This window comes from Danio aesculapii, chromosome 17 (assembly GCF_903798145.1).
Source record: "Danio aesculapii chromosome 17, fDanAes4.1, whole genome shotgun sequence".
In the NCBI taxonomy this organism is placed as follows: Eukaryota; Metazoa; Chordata; class Actinopteri; order Cypriniformes; family Danionidae; genus Danio; species Danio aesculapii.
The window spans coordinates 20,961,912-20,977,425 of record NC_079451.1 but is presented as its reverse complement, the minus strand read 5'-3'; the positions used below and the strand labels follow the sequence as shown (position 1 = coordinate 20,977,425).

At 34.8% G+C, this 15,514-nt stretch overlaps 1 protein-coding gene across 1 annotated transcript in view; it reads right to left on the bottom strand.

Moving 5' to 3' along the window:
• rpap1 (RNA polymerase II associated protein 1) overlaps positions 1 to 15,514 on the bottom strand; it is a 39,170-nt gene that overhangs the window by 7,569 nt on the left and 16,087 nt on the right. Inside the window, 8 exon segments of the mRNA XM_056477009.1 lie at positions 2,822 to 3,578; positions 5,927 to 6,069; positions 8,093 to 8,239; positions 8,333 to 8,528; positions 10,646 to 10,755; positions 11,111 to 11,306; positions 13,398 to 13,568; positions 14,676 to 14,833. Coding sequence (XP_056332984.1) covers positions 2,822 to 3,578; positions 5,927 to 6,069; positions 8,093 to 8,239; positions 8,333 to 8,528; positions 10,646 to 10,755; positions 11,111 to 11,306; positions 13,398 to 13,568; positions 14,676 to 14,833 — 1,878 coding nt within the window.

Sequence of the window (15,514 nt, the reverse complement as noted above, 5' to 3'; positions counted from 1 at the left end):
CCATTATTAATAGCAACCTGTACATATTTTCATTGATTGTTAATCTCTGTTCATAGCTAATACAACCTGTATATAATGTTCACAGTACATCCATCTGTAAATATTACCCATAGTTTTTCTATAACTGAACTTTATAACTTATATCCTGCAACGGGTGCTATTGCACTCCTGGTTAGACCTAAACTGCATTTCGTTGCCTTGTAATTGTACATGTGTAATGACAATAAAGTTGAATCTAATCTAATCTAATATGCACAAATATAATATTGTACAGAAAATATTAATTTACAAGAAAGATTTGTGAGTGGTGTACTTGTATATGCTGAGAACTGAAACGTCTCCAAATATATATATAAAAAATAGTTTAATGATGGATGGAAAGTTTCAGAGGCAGGGGGCTAAACTTGACTGACACAACATGAAGTCCTTTTCATTTCTTAACAAAGAAAAAGTTTGTACAAGAACGTTTAACGTGGTCTTTGGCAAGCAGTTTTGAACTCCTGAAACAAACTTCAAACTAAAAGCATTTTGGCCTGACATAGCTTGAAATGATGCCACACCAGTTCATTCTTAAGTTTCACTCCACATACATCAAGCCCTTCACATGGTTCATACGCAGTTTTACAACCAAATTCCAGGACTTTTCCTGGACTTTCATGACCTAATGTTTCATGTAATGTCTATATACACATGGCAAATAATAAGTAGGCCCACACGGAATCAGAAATCTGCAGATTTTCAGCCCATCATTGAGTCTATTTATTTACTTGTGTAAATGTGTGTCAATTTGTATTTATTCAGTTTTGAAATTATTTTCAGTAATACTATTGACTAATATAAAATATTCATATGATTTATTTACAATAAAGTTTGTAAATAATATTTTATGTCTTTTAGTAGATATATTATATGATAGACTTGCTTTGTTTACCAAATAAGTGGATCTAATTGAATTTGCATTGTAAACATTAAATAAAAGTTAAAAAGGTATTGTTTTTTAAAATGTAATGTATTACATTTTTAGTTGCGATACTCCCGCAAGTCATTCCACATAAATCCGCAGATTTTTTACAAAATTCCTCGCAAAAATAGCAAAAAATGTCAGCAGATTCTGTCTGGTCCTAATATTACGAAAAACAATGCACATTCAAATTTATTATAGCATATCATAAAGCACGCCACAATCTATTTAAGTTAAATGTATTTTTATATCCATTGAAAATTTATTTAGATCAGGGGTGCCCAAACAGTTTCATATAAAGGGCCAAAAACCAAATATCATTGAGAACTGTGGGCCGAAGATAAAATATACCAAACTATTATTTTTTAATATTTATTACATTAAAGTTGCCATGGGTAATTTCCTAATATATCAAAATAAAACTAAAGCATTACTTTAAATCGTATTAACTAATGGAGTAGAACTTTTTAAATTATAAATTATTGCGATAAAAACAAACAATCACATTTATAACACAGTGGAGTTCAATGCTGAATACACTAGTCAAGCAGAATCTGCCTTTGACTTGACTTGCTTACCAAAGTCTGCATTGTCAGGTGACAGTATGTATATTTAACACAATCTGATTTAATTTACACTATTTAATTGAGACATTTATTTTCAGTTAGCTTTTAACAATAAAACAAACAAACAAAGGGTTACATTAGATTTGAATTGACAATCTTGAAACCATTCCCATCCTTCTCCCCTCTCAGATGGCATGGCGAACCAAATCAAAGGTTACCATGGGCCAGCTTTGGGCCATAGTTTGGGCATCTCTGATTTAGATAATGCTTACACAAAACTAATAATGTGGGAGCATGTTTTTGGCCAATGACAGAAAAGAAGACAACTAACCTATATTCAAGTATACAGATATTTGGAGTTCAATGCTGAATACACTAGTCAAGCAGAATCTGCCTTTGACTTGATTTGCTCACCAAAGTCTCTGCATTGTCAGGTGACAGAATGTATGATTAAACAAAACCTGATTTAATTTACACCATTCAATTCAAACATTTAATTCCAGTTAGGTTTTAACAATAAAACAAACAAACAAAGGGTAACATAAAATTTGAATTGACAATCTCGAAACCACCCCCATCATTCTCCCTTTTCAGATGGGATGGTGGACCAAATCAAAGGTTAATATGGGCCAACTTTGTCCCGCAGGCCCTAGTTTGGGCATCTATGATTTAGATTATGCTTACACAGAACTAATAATGTGAGAGTATGTTTTTGGCCAAGGACAAAAAAAGAAGTAAAGACAACTAGCCTATATTCAAGTATACAGATATTAGTTAAACTAATTTCCCTGGGTGCGTCCCAAATCACATACTTATGCAATATTCTATGCCATTTTGTAGTATAAACCGCAGCTTTGCTTATGTAGCGGAAGGGACGGAGCTTTTGGATTACTTTTATTTATTTTGGATTGTGAAAGCAAAATTGTCCTACAAGAGTGATTATACTCTGGATGGTGAATGCAGTTATACTCATGCAGGTATTATTTGGTAGTTTGGTTATTTATTTCACTAACTTGTCAGCCATCAAATATTATCAGGGAAACGGTTTGAATTTCCGCTTAGTAAAAAACCATTAGTGTTGCATTTGGGAGGACACTGCATACATATACTAAGCTGTAGAGTGTGTAAGTGCCTAAAAGCATAGTGTATAGTGTGCCATTTGGGACAAGCTTATGAGTTTTCCAAAAGGCCTGAAAAATACCATGTCAAAATTCCATGAATTTTCCAGGTTTTCCATGACTGTATGAGCATTTCCTTTAACCAATGCACAAAAAAACAACTAAAAATGTCTTACCTGCTGTAGAGAAACCCTAAGTGATCTCAGCATTCCCACATGTTCACCAAACACGGCCAGCTTCATGGTAACACTGTAGCGCCGCTGTAAAGGCAAAAGCACGAAGCAGCCAAACAGCGGGTCACCGAAAGACACCGCTTCATATTGCGCCAACAGAGCCGAGTACAGATCATGAAAGGAAGCCAATCCCGGTGGAGGAGAGCCCAAATCCAACACTTCAAGCTGGGCCGGCTGCATCAGCCTGCGAAACAGCGCCCAAGTAAACTCTTGCACAGGCCTTTCCAAGAAGAGGTCGTTGGAGCACAAAAAAACACAGGCGAGACGGGCAAACTTGGCCACTGGTGGCACCGCAGCGAGTGTGTGCTCTCTCCAGCTCTCCAAAAGCAGCAGCCATTGAAGACAGTGAGTGGCAGACTGGACAAACCCCATTGGAAGAGACTCGACCTGCTGCCCGACGAACAGTCCTGATCTCTCATAGAGACTGATGAGAGGTAAGAAGGGCCAATCTGAAGGTAACGAAGGCCCGGTTAGTTCTGGAAGGAGGTGAGATTTGATAAATGGTGTTTGGCCGAGGTACCGGTCGCGGGATAAGTGGACTGAGGGCTCCATGTGTGCCAGGTGGGACAGGTAACAACCGCGGATAGAGGGCAAATGATGAAGAGCATCATGTAGGAGGGTGCTGACCGCAGGTGAAGTCCTGTCCTGGAGCTGCAGCTCGGCCAGTGATGTCACCTCTGGGTCTCCACAAGCACCCTCTCTAACAATGGGGAAAACAGTTATTTCAGTATTATAGCATACAGACTTCCACTTCAAGCCAAATATTAAATTCCATGACTTTTCCCTGACTTTCACTCACTAAAACGCTGAATTTCCATGACATATTATGAATGAAATAACTGGCTGCTGTTGTGCTTATTTATTGATGATGTAATAATATATTTTAAAATAAAAGTTGTTTTGACATAATGTGTGTACAGTGTATATTTACTATGTATATGTAAATACACACATGCATGCATATATCTATGTAACAAAATAGTTTTGTATAGTTTAGTTTCTGTATATATATATATATATATATATATATATATATATATATATATATATATATATATATATATATATATATATATATAATACACACAGATATGTCAAAACAAACTTTTATTTTAGATGTAATTAATCTTTGCCCAGCCCTAATTTTGTTTCATTTTCTAACTTATTTTTAATTTTGTATTAGCTTGAAAATAATTGTGCATGAAGTTAATAGCCACTATTAGAACAACAATGGATAATTTACCTCAGAGTTCGAAAGAAAATCTTAAATACTCAATGATTGTGTGTGGCTGTGAAGTGCTCGATATTAGTTTTACAAAAATAATATATTTAGCTTTTCTGTCATCTACTACAGTATTTAATATTCAGTGCTCATTTTGAAACCAAAGCTCTTAAAATATATATTATCCTGACATGTTTGGCTTAGTTACCAGGTATAGTCTGTTGACTGCATTTGAATAAAGAGGCTACAAGTTGATGAGCATGCAAGAAATAAAATGCTCAAAAATAGCCTAACCATAACAGTAGGCATAAAAACAATGGTGTCGGGGGAGTGGTTTATTTTAGAGATAGTTGAGTGATTTGAGAATTAATGTTTGACTCTGGACCACAAAATTCTTGAGATCATCAGAAAGCTGAACAACTAAGCTTTCCATTGATGTGAGGCTGTTAGGATAGGATAGGATATTTGGCCAAGGTACAAATATTTTATATCTGGAATATATGAAGGTAATAAAAATATAAACACTGAAAATATCTCCTTACCACAAATATAACAGCGACGTTTTGATACCAGAGTAACATTTTGAAAATTATTGATAAAAATACTGGAGTTTAAAAGTTAAGTAATTGGTTAAGATGGGTGAATCTTTTATGCTCACCAAAACTGTATTTATTTGATCAGAAATATATTTTAAAAACTATTTTGTGAATTATTACACTTTAAATAATCAGTTTTCTTTTTCAAATCATTCCTTTGATGGTAAAGTACAATTTTAGTAGCTACTAGTCTTCAAAGAGGCTCAGCGTTTTTCAGTGATGATTAAATCTAAAAATCTATCTAAATCTAATATGCTAGTTTGGAACAATTCTTGTAATCGACACATTTTTATTTATTTTGTTTTGAACATTTTTCTCCTTCAGCATTAATAGCCTTTATTAAAAAATATGCAGAGGGATGCATAATAGAATACAAAATAACACATACTGGTAATATTTCAAATAGACAACAATATTATAAATAATAAAAACAAGTTAAACTGTGAACTGTTTATAGAAAGAGCTGCTTCATTCTGTCTGAAACATGCAGTTTGCTGCTCTCTTGTGAGCATGATGTGAAACTACAACTTCCCTACAAAAGGGAATCTAAAATGGCAGTGTAATAGTTTACATTTGTGATTTTTTTTTTTCACAAAAAATAACTATAAATGATAGTGTACTTTAAAACTTTAACTATTTTTTAACTATTTAAAACTATAAAAATCTGAAACTGAACAAAAATAAACATCTGAACAACTATAGTTTCCAATCAGAATGCCCAATGAAATCCTGAGCAGTTGTGAGGCTGGAGTCAGTGTGGTCTCCACAAATGCATTTCAGCTTTGGTCTTAGTGCTATTAAGCCAACATCAGTCCTTTGCTCAAGATACATGCCTGAAGAGGCTCAAGAATATTAATTCTACCATATTGCATCAAGGCAACATAAATGATCTGAGATCAGTCAAATAAAATTACATCCAAGAGACCCTCTGATCTGAACACTTCACAAGTCTTTACTATTAGTCAAGGTATAAATAAAAAGAAATGGGGTGAATTGGCATAAAGAAACAAATAATATCTTTCTTTTTGCTTAAACTGAAATTAAAGCATAACTGACATTAGCAGAAACAAATTCGAAGTCGAATCAAATTAACTTTACATGTCATTTCAACTTATCTGACTTAAAACATCAAGATAAAATTTTGTAACTTAAAAATTACAGCTAAAACCTGATTACTTTAAGCTAAAGTACCATAAAAGACATAACACAAAGGCATGGAGGGAGACTTACGGGAGGAGGCTGTGGCTGAAGGTCATGAGAGACATGAGTTCATGAGCCAGGTGCTCAGAGCCAGGCAGCAGCCATGACAGCAGTGCCAGAGACACTTGGTGGAACAGGGAGGCATGTTTGGCCACTTCTGGGTCAACTTGAACCTAAACATAATTAGGTCACAGTCTAAATCATTTTTGAATAATAATAATAATAGTACATTTATAATAGTAAATAATTATAATCAATACATTTAAGGCTTAAAGTGTTACATTACCCAAAACTGAAAAATCTGTTATGAATTATACTTATTTACATTCAATAGTGTTGGGGACATTCATACTTTTCCCTCCTATTTTTTTATAAACCAATCTTAACAGTTGCTGTTTTTTGGATGATAATCTTCAAGGGATGCACATGTAAGGTCCTGCAACAAAAAAAGGTCCTAGGCCCAAAAAATAATAATAATAATAGCGCCTTGAAAATGCATTATGTTTGTAGATCAAATGTGTATTTTTCATGTATATTTCATCCACGTTTAATTATACTACAAATGCATGAATCAAAGATTAAAAAATACAAGTGTAATTCAGTTTAAAAAATTGTAGTACAGTCAAATGTGTTAATTGCATTTCTTTCCAGGCATAAAATTGTGACTTTCACACACTTCTTCGGTAACACTCAGGTAAGGTTCCATTAGTTAATGTTGTCAGTCATATTAAAACAAAAATATATATATATTAAAACATTTAAAGGTGCAATAGTTGATCTGCCAAAATGCTAACCGGTTGGCGTATTATCTCTGAAACACAATCCTTCCCCTGCCGTCCAAAGCCACGCCTCCTGAAACACGATTCAGCACCTTAAAGATGGCGGGAGACAATCCACTAGATCATGTCATTCGCCAGTTAGAAAACTTTATAGTACTCTACAATACTACAATTCTGAACGAAAGACTGTATTATATCTCGCATATTTTCAGTTGTGTATTAAGCAAAACTTGTCATAATGTGCAATATGTCATGCATGCAAGGATCGCTGGTCTCACTCTCTCACGCGCTTTGTCCAAAAGCGACTACTGTATGCTTAGTGGTTGGCCAGCGGGGTGCAGGAATTACACTTATTACTAAGCCATACTTGCATGCTATTTCAGACCGATTATTCAAAGTAGCATGGTAAACAATATAGGGAGTGCGTCACAGGTCGTAATTGTTCAAACATGAACCAATGTGATGTGAATATAAAACCAACATCACCTCAGTAAAGCAGGCTAGGCGGAATAGCGCTGTTTACTTATATTTTGTTGTTAAAATAAATAAATAATTGTCGGCTCAATAGCCTAGTGGCTAGCGCGCCGACATATGGTGCAGTAAGCACATCAGGGCGTCCCGAGTTCGAATTCCGGCTCGAGGACATTTCCCTACCCTAATAATAGTGAAAATAGTCACATCAATCTTTAGCCGGAAGATTTCAGTGGCTGAACAACATTTAACCCATACATATAACCCATTCGTAAAACAAGAAAATCTAAAAATCAGCTTTGTGTGACTAAAATAGTTTTAAAACACCATTACCCGTCTAAAAGAAATACCATGGTGTCATGCTTCCTCCGTAACTCCAATATTCAGGCAGGATTTTAAAAAAAGTTTTGATTCAGCATTTGTTTTTACCGCTGTGATCGTGTCATGTGCACGTGAACGCGTGTGGATCGCATGGCGGATCTGCATGAACGGATGCACAGATGTACAAAATCTACATTTGTTGACAGTTTTGGCTACTTATCAGAATAATGGGAATTATCGGCCGACAATTTTTAATTGGATGAACATTTTTTTAGTCTTATGTCTTACCCAGAATTCAAAAATACATATAAATATATTATTTAGATCATTTACTTTATTCAATACTATTGGAATGTGAAGAGACTTTCAATCAGCACAACCAAAAAATGTTTCTGAAGACAATCACATACTGCACCTTTAAGGATCACGGTGCAGCCTCAGAGTACAAATTAACAGTCATTTAAAACCTTTATATTTAAACACTCTCCTCAAAATAACATGTTTTTTCATCATTTACAAGACAACAGCATTCAGTAAGTTATTTAATTTTTACATAAAGATCTCTGTTACTCCGAATGACAATGGAAGAAAGGAACATGTTGATAAATGCAGAGGTTGACATTACCAGCTTGTGTGCCAGTCTGAGCAGGAGATACAGCAGGTGGTGCTCATGCCTTAAAATCCAGGCGCTCGTTTGAGAAACAGAGGGCATGACTCCGATACAAGAGCGCAGGTAACCCAGTACAGAGTCAGAGAGTATGAGCGGACTGAACTAATGAGAGAGAGAAAAACAAAATTACCACAAAGTCTGAAGTCTACATCCCATCATATTTCAGATTTACCAGTTGAGCCAAAGTGAAAGTACCTTGTTAACCAAGCCTTTGTGGATGGAAGTGATGGTGTTGAGCAGGTGTAGCAGGGCAGTGGGGAGAGGCAAAGGGGATTTGGCACCTGCTATTGAGCTGGAGGTCTTCAGTCTTGAGGAGCTCAGGCCTGGCAGACTTGGGACAAACTCTCCACCTGCACCACTCAGACCAGAGTTACAGATTACAGAGTTGGATCTGCAGAAGGAGAAGAGCACAGCATCACTGTCATGTCTATGTTATACTATTTATATACATACATACTATGACTGCACAATCCTATCGTTTTAGCATCGATATCGCAATGAGCACAACTCCAATAGCCACTTTGCAGGATATGCAATGTTGAATCAGGATTACATTTGAGTAGGAGTTAAAACACATGATTGATAAATGAGTAATTGCAAAGTTTAACCATAAAATATAAATAAAAAATTGTCTTTTGCATGTGTTTTAAGGCCTTTTAAGCCAGTTTAAAGCATTTAGGTATAGGAAATTAACATCTTTGTAACTTCAAGAAAGATGTATTTATGTGCAGCCTATACAGTGTTATTTATTTTACATTTAATTTTTCAATTTGTCTGCCTGAATACCGTTGAGACTCCCAGAAAAAAAACACAAAGCCTTTATTTCATTTGTAACTTTGCTTTACTCTATTTACTGTTGCTTGTGATTTGGTTTATTACACTTTCTGCAGATGCGCTCTAATACAAAATCATCATATTATCATCCAAAACAGTCCTAAAGTTATTCATCATTTCCAAATTGAGCTACTCATTACATGAGTTAAAGTTATAATCAATATCGCAATATGTATCGTAGAAAAATAAAATACTGCAATGTCAGTTTTTTCCAATATCGTGCAGCCCTAACATACATACATGCATGCATGTGTGTTTACATATATACACATGCATATTAATATTTCCCAAGTAATGTTTAACAGAAAAAGCTAATTTTTCAAAGTATTTAGTGTTACATTTTTCTTCTGGGGAAAGATGTATACTTTATATACACTACTGGTCAAAGGTTTGGGGTCCGTTTTATTTTTTTTTTATGTTTTTTTTTTTTTTTTTGTTAAAAGGAAATGATTTCTGTTCATCAAAATGGCATTTATTAAATGTAAAAAAAATTGTAAAATTGTTAAATATTTGTTAAAATTTTAAATAACTGCTTATTGTATGTAGTTGAAATTACTACTTTAGTCATTATTGCTTTTATTACTATTGCATTAATAATAATAATAATAATAATAATAATAATAATAATAATAATTATCATCATAATAATAATAATAATAAATATTAGAGTGATTTCTGAAGGATCATGTGACTCTGAAGACTGGAGTAATTCATCTCTAAAATCACTGAAATTAATGATTAAATTAAATGATAAACTACTTTTGAACAGTTATTTTATAGTGCAATAACACTTCACAATTTTACAATGTGTACTGTAATTTTGATTAAATAAATGCTGCCTTGGTGAGCAGGATAAGCTTATTTAAAAACATTTAAAAATCCTACTGACCCCAAACTTTTGACCTGCAGTGTACATAGAAAGATCAATATTATTAACACCTTTTACATATTTTTTTGTCCAATGACCTGCCTAATTAACTTAACCTGCCTAGCTTTCCTAATTTGCCTTTAAATTGCACTGAATACTAGTATCTTGCAAAATAACTAGTAAAATATTATTTACAGTCATCATGGCAAAGATAGACAGATGGATAGACGAATGGATCAATGTATAAAGCAGTTTGCCGCCCTGACTATTATGCCGCCCTATGCAGGTTGCCTCTATAGATGCGCCGGCCCTGGTTGTAATATTCATTCATTTATTTATTTTTCTTCAACTTAGTCCCTTCATTAATCAGGGGTCACCACAGCGGAATGAACCGCCAACTTATCCAGCACATGTTTTACACAGCGGACGCACTGCCAGGTGCAACCCAGTACTGGGAAACATCAACACACACTATGGCCAACTCAGTTTATTCAATTCACCTATAACGCATGTCTTTGGACTGTGGGGGAAACCGGATCACCTTAAGGAAACCCACGCCAACACTGGAAGTACATACAAACTTCACACAGAAATGCCAACTGGCCCAGCCGGGACTCGAATCAGCGACCTTCTTGCTGTGATGCGACAGTGCTAACCACTGAGCCACTGTGTCGCCCCCATGTTGTAATGGTAATGTTTAATTAAGTTAATACAATATTTCTTTTATTCGTTTTAAACAAATGAATTATACAGAAAGGTAACAGATGCGCTAAATAAAGAACAATAAAAATAAGAGATGATCCCACCTGAAGCTGCTGATGATATTTTGCATGGCCTGATGGGACATCAGTGGCAAAAGCACATCTAAAGTCAGCGACTCCAATTCCTGTAGACACTGCACCGGCTGGAATGAGCTCTGACAAAGCAACCAGATCAGATCACTAACAGGACATATGCAAAGGATGGATCTTAATTCAAGTATAGCATATGGCCACTTGCACTGAACGCTACGGCAATCAAAGCTAAACGTCGATATAATCCAAAGGCACAAACATGTCCGAGAGAAAAAAGAAAAACATGATCAGAGGCTGTGAATGGCACTCGAATGCTACAAGCAGTGTGAAAGGCATACAAATGTTCTTTATGAAGATTGTGTCTTATTTTGTGCATACAGCATTATCTTGCCTCTAAAATAACAAAGCTGTGTTTTGAATGACCTTGTTTACCATGACTCTGGCTTTCATTTTTACTTATTCCTCATAAATACGTACTTGCAGACAGAGCTGTGAATAAAACGCCTCCGCATAGAGCAGGTATGATGGAAGCAGAATCAAAGCGCTTGACATTTGAGCCGGGCCGTCGAGTGCTCTCACACAGCCCTTCAGAGAGCTAATGACAGTGGGCTGGAGACCCGTCACATGAGTCCACACTACAGGAGGAGGCGGAGGACACTCTGTACCCTGAGCACTGGCAGACACACAAAGAGGAAAAAAAAACCTCAAGACCACATTCATAATGCAATGCATTCAGGTTAAAGTGGCTGTTCAAACCCCCCATTTTATTTTTGGCATTTAAATATATATAATGTATATGAATGTTATATAAATGTATAACCTCCTAACACACAAACTTCATGCGGGTGTACTGGTATGAAGTGTAGTGTGCATGTAGAGGAAATCGTATGTGTGTGAGTTGAACATACATATATAAAGGAGAGAAATATTCTACCTAGCATTTAGTCTATGGAATATAGTTGATTTTTTGTGTTTTTTTGTTTACCTAAATATTTAATTATGTACATGAACTGTTGATTAAAAGACTAAAAGTTAAAAAGATATTCATTTTAATTAGCTACTAGAAAACTATATTTAAAATAGTTAATTCTGAATCCATCAATGAGGCTAACTGTATACATTATAGTATCAAAATTACGTATAATTAACTGTTTTATTAGTGTTGATGAGAAATTATCTGGTAAATGAAATTCCACTTATATTGATTTAATATTTAATATGATTTATAAATAATCAAGTCAAAGATTAACTAATCCATAAGACCGTTTACTGCTATTCTTGGCCAAATGTATCAATTAGATTACATAAAAATGTGTTAACATTTAATTCATTATATATGACACTCATTAGCAGTCAAAATCTTGCTGTCTGTAGATTCTTTCAAAGAAATAAACATTTTAATTCATTAAGAATTTATGTTTTGAACATTCTACTAATTAAATATTGTGGAAACCAGTGTCTGATAACATAGCTAATCAGAAGAAATGTTTTTTGAGCAACATCACAGGAATAAGTTACATACTAAACTAACTTTTTTTCATTTCTAATTATCCTTTTATTTTCATTTTTTATGGTTTAAACTGAATTTCAAGAGTTCACACTTAGCTATTGCTTGACATTAATTGCAGGTTTGGCATGCTGTCACAGGAGAAAACCCTGAGTTCGGAGATACTTAAGCCCAGGGTCCCCGTCTGGTCATTTAGCACAAAAGGGGGTCAGAGATCAGGTGGGTTAGGAAAGCTCCCACTGGTAAAGCAGAAAAAGGGGGAGATGGGGTGGATAGGGCGTAGGCATGGGCCGGTATAAGATTCTGATGGTATGATAACCTTGGTTAAAAATATCATGGTTTCACAGTATCACTGTATTGTGATTACTGCTCCAAAATAAGTTCTTTTTAATGTATGCTTAAAAAAAAAAATTCCCCTGTTGAACACAATATATTTTATTTTAACAGACATTTGAAATATTTTGGATCGGTAACTTTTGATGCAGAGGTTCATTTTCTGCTATAGGTACTGTTGCCCTAAAATTTTTTTACTAAAATAGTTGTGAAAAACATGAGGAAAAAAAACGTTATAACAGAAAACTTTGGCGGGTTTAAACCTACGGTAAACCTTAAAACCAGTTATCATCCCATGCCTAATAGGGGATTCTTAAAAAACGAAGATACTGTAAGGGTAGTAAGACAAAATGGGCTATTTATAGTAGACTCGGATTCATCTGACTGATTTATTGATAATTGTTAATGTGAAACCAGCCGCGATCAATCATTGCAAGTAATCTTTTTGAAAATAGTGGTAACACTTTATTTTGATGGTCCATTTGAGGATTAGTAGACTGTCTGCTTAATATCTGTTAATACTGCTCCTTCAACAGACATTTAACTGACTATAAGAAACTTTGCAAGTACATGTCAACTTACACTAACCCTAACCCCAACTACCCAGTCTACTTATAATCTAATGAGAATTAGTTGCAATGTAACTTAAATTAAAAAAAAAGGACCATCATAATAAAGTGACCAAATTAGTTTATAAAACTTCACTTTGAAGCGCATAAATCTGACAAAAATAATCATTCTTATCAATCCCAATCTTGTGTACATATTTTACATAACAGTTTTTAAATAGTGTTTAAATGTTCATGCAAAAGAGCGAATCAAAAACGTGCACAACTTAACATTCCAATAACAACATACAATATTTGTATGACAGACATTTAGTCAGGTTTTGCTAGTTATCATATCACAGAGGTAGAATCTGACCTGAGCAGGCCTCTCTGCAGTTCTTCATGGCATCCAGCTGTGTGAGTGACCTGAGTGAGCAGCAGCAGCAGAGCTCTGATTCGGTCCAGCTCCAGACACAGCACTGCCTCAGATGAAGAACAGCACTGCTGACCAGCCTGCAGCCTCTTCACCAGCACAGGATACAGATCCCTGAAATAAACACAATCTCAAACATCTGCATACTTGTCAACAAATCCACTTTTCTCCTACACCCAGTCATTGTTTTGCAGGAAATATGTGAGTAACTTCCATGAAACTATCAATGAAGCGTTTTAACCCTTGTGTCGTCCTAGAATTCTTTAAATTGTGTGTGTTTGTCCTTCAGTAAACCTTTAAAATATTTAATTTCAGTATTTTGCATGAACAAAAAACCTCATTTCAAACTCTGTGAATGTCTAGGGTTTCTCATCAATGTTAAATCAGTGGGCAACACTTGAGTAAAGGGTATATTTTCTAATGCTAAAAGACACCTGTTTACGTGTAAAACGTTTTTAGCAAGTCAGTATCCATAAAAGTCAAAGCAGCAAACTGTTATTATGTGTATGATGGAGTGTGCATGTGTGTGCCAGTAGGTTTTGTAATGTAAAAATGGTATTATAGCTGCCTAGAGGGTTTAAAGATTCAGGACAGCTGGTCATGAAAATAGAAAATGATTGATTCTTTCTAATGTTTGGGTCATTTTTGATAAAGTTACCAAACTTCAAGATAAACAAACATTGTTTAGGAGATTTTTTTTCTTCTGTACTTTTTTCTACTGTATTCTAAAATAATGCCTGGTCATTTTTGACCTCCTAGTCAACAGAAGAGTTAAAAAACTGTGTACAATCAACAAGTTGCCATTATTCACCTTACAGTTGATCAATCGGGAAACGTATTTGAATCAATTAAGAATTTACTTTCAGCAGACCATGAATAACTCGAAAAAACAGGTCTTTCTGCAACTATTTTACTGACATACACTGAATGTTACTGCACTATAGTGAAAAAGTACTAAACAGTGAAAAGTACGGTGGCTGAGAAAGTTCAAATGTGCTGAAAGCTAAGGAAATGCATGCGTATAGAAAACCCTAACAAAACATCTTCATCAATTTGACAACACATTTGTCTCAGTTCTTTAAAATGGAAGTTCACCATTGTGGAAGTGCAACATCATTTGAAACACAATAGTCATGTGTGGAAAAAGGCGAATAGTCACAATTAAAACTTGATTTAAAAAAAAAAATGCTCCTTTGTATAAGAATCAAAGTTCATCCTCACGTGTACAGATTGCAGGCCTGTCCATAACTGGCAGCCACTGCGAACAGTCTCAACGCCTCTGTGCTGCAGCGAAGAGCTTCACCTTGTTCCAGCAGCATCTCTGATGGCTCCACAACCACAAACCGGGACAAAAGCTCCTTGCCTCTTAGAGAGTTTAGCTGAAACGCACAAACCAACACGCATGACAGCTTGTATGCTGGTTGAATATTATAAACTGGTTATAATATTTATTCATACACAGTTTCATAAAAGATTTATTTAGTTTGTACATTCTCATTTGTGTACTTTACTACAACTTGCACCCATTCCAGTGGTGGTTAACTTTAGGTAGTTTGTTCTTAAAAACATTTTTTCTGTACAAATGAGAATGTATGAATGTATATGAATTTATCCACTAATTCTATAAAAGTTTCTCTCTTTGAGATTGGGCAGGTTCCAACAAATCACTTCAATGCATTGTCATAATTACAGACAAATTTTAATTGCATTATGTATCTTTTGCACGCACCAATATAATAAGTTTGGACATTATCCTATAACTCTTTTGATTTGAAAGCCAATAATCAATTTAATGTTTTGTCATTGGAATACAAACAATTACACGATGACAAACAATTACGGTGGACCCGTGTCAACAGATTTTATTTTGAACCTTGCAGTAAGCTGCAAGGAAACATCTAGAACTTTTTTAAATGGCAAATTTGAAGTCTTTTTTATCATGGCCAGAGATTTTTACATCCTCTGAAAGCTGAATAAATATGCTTTCCATTATTGTGTGTGGTTTAATAGCATTGGACAATATTTGGCTAAGATATAACTATGCAAAATTTGCATGCTTA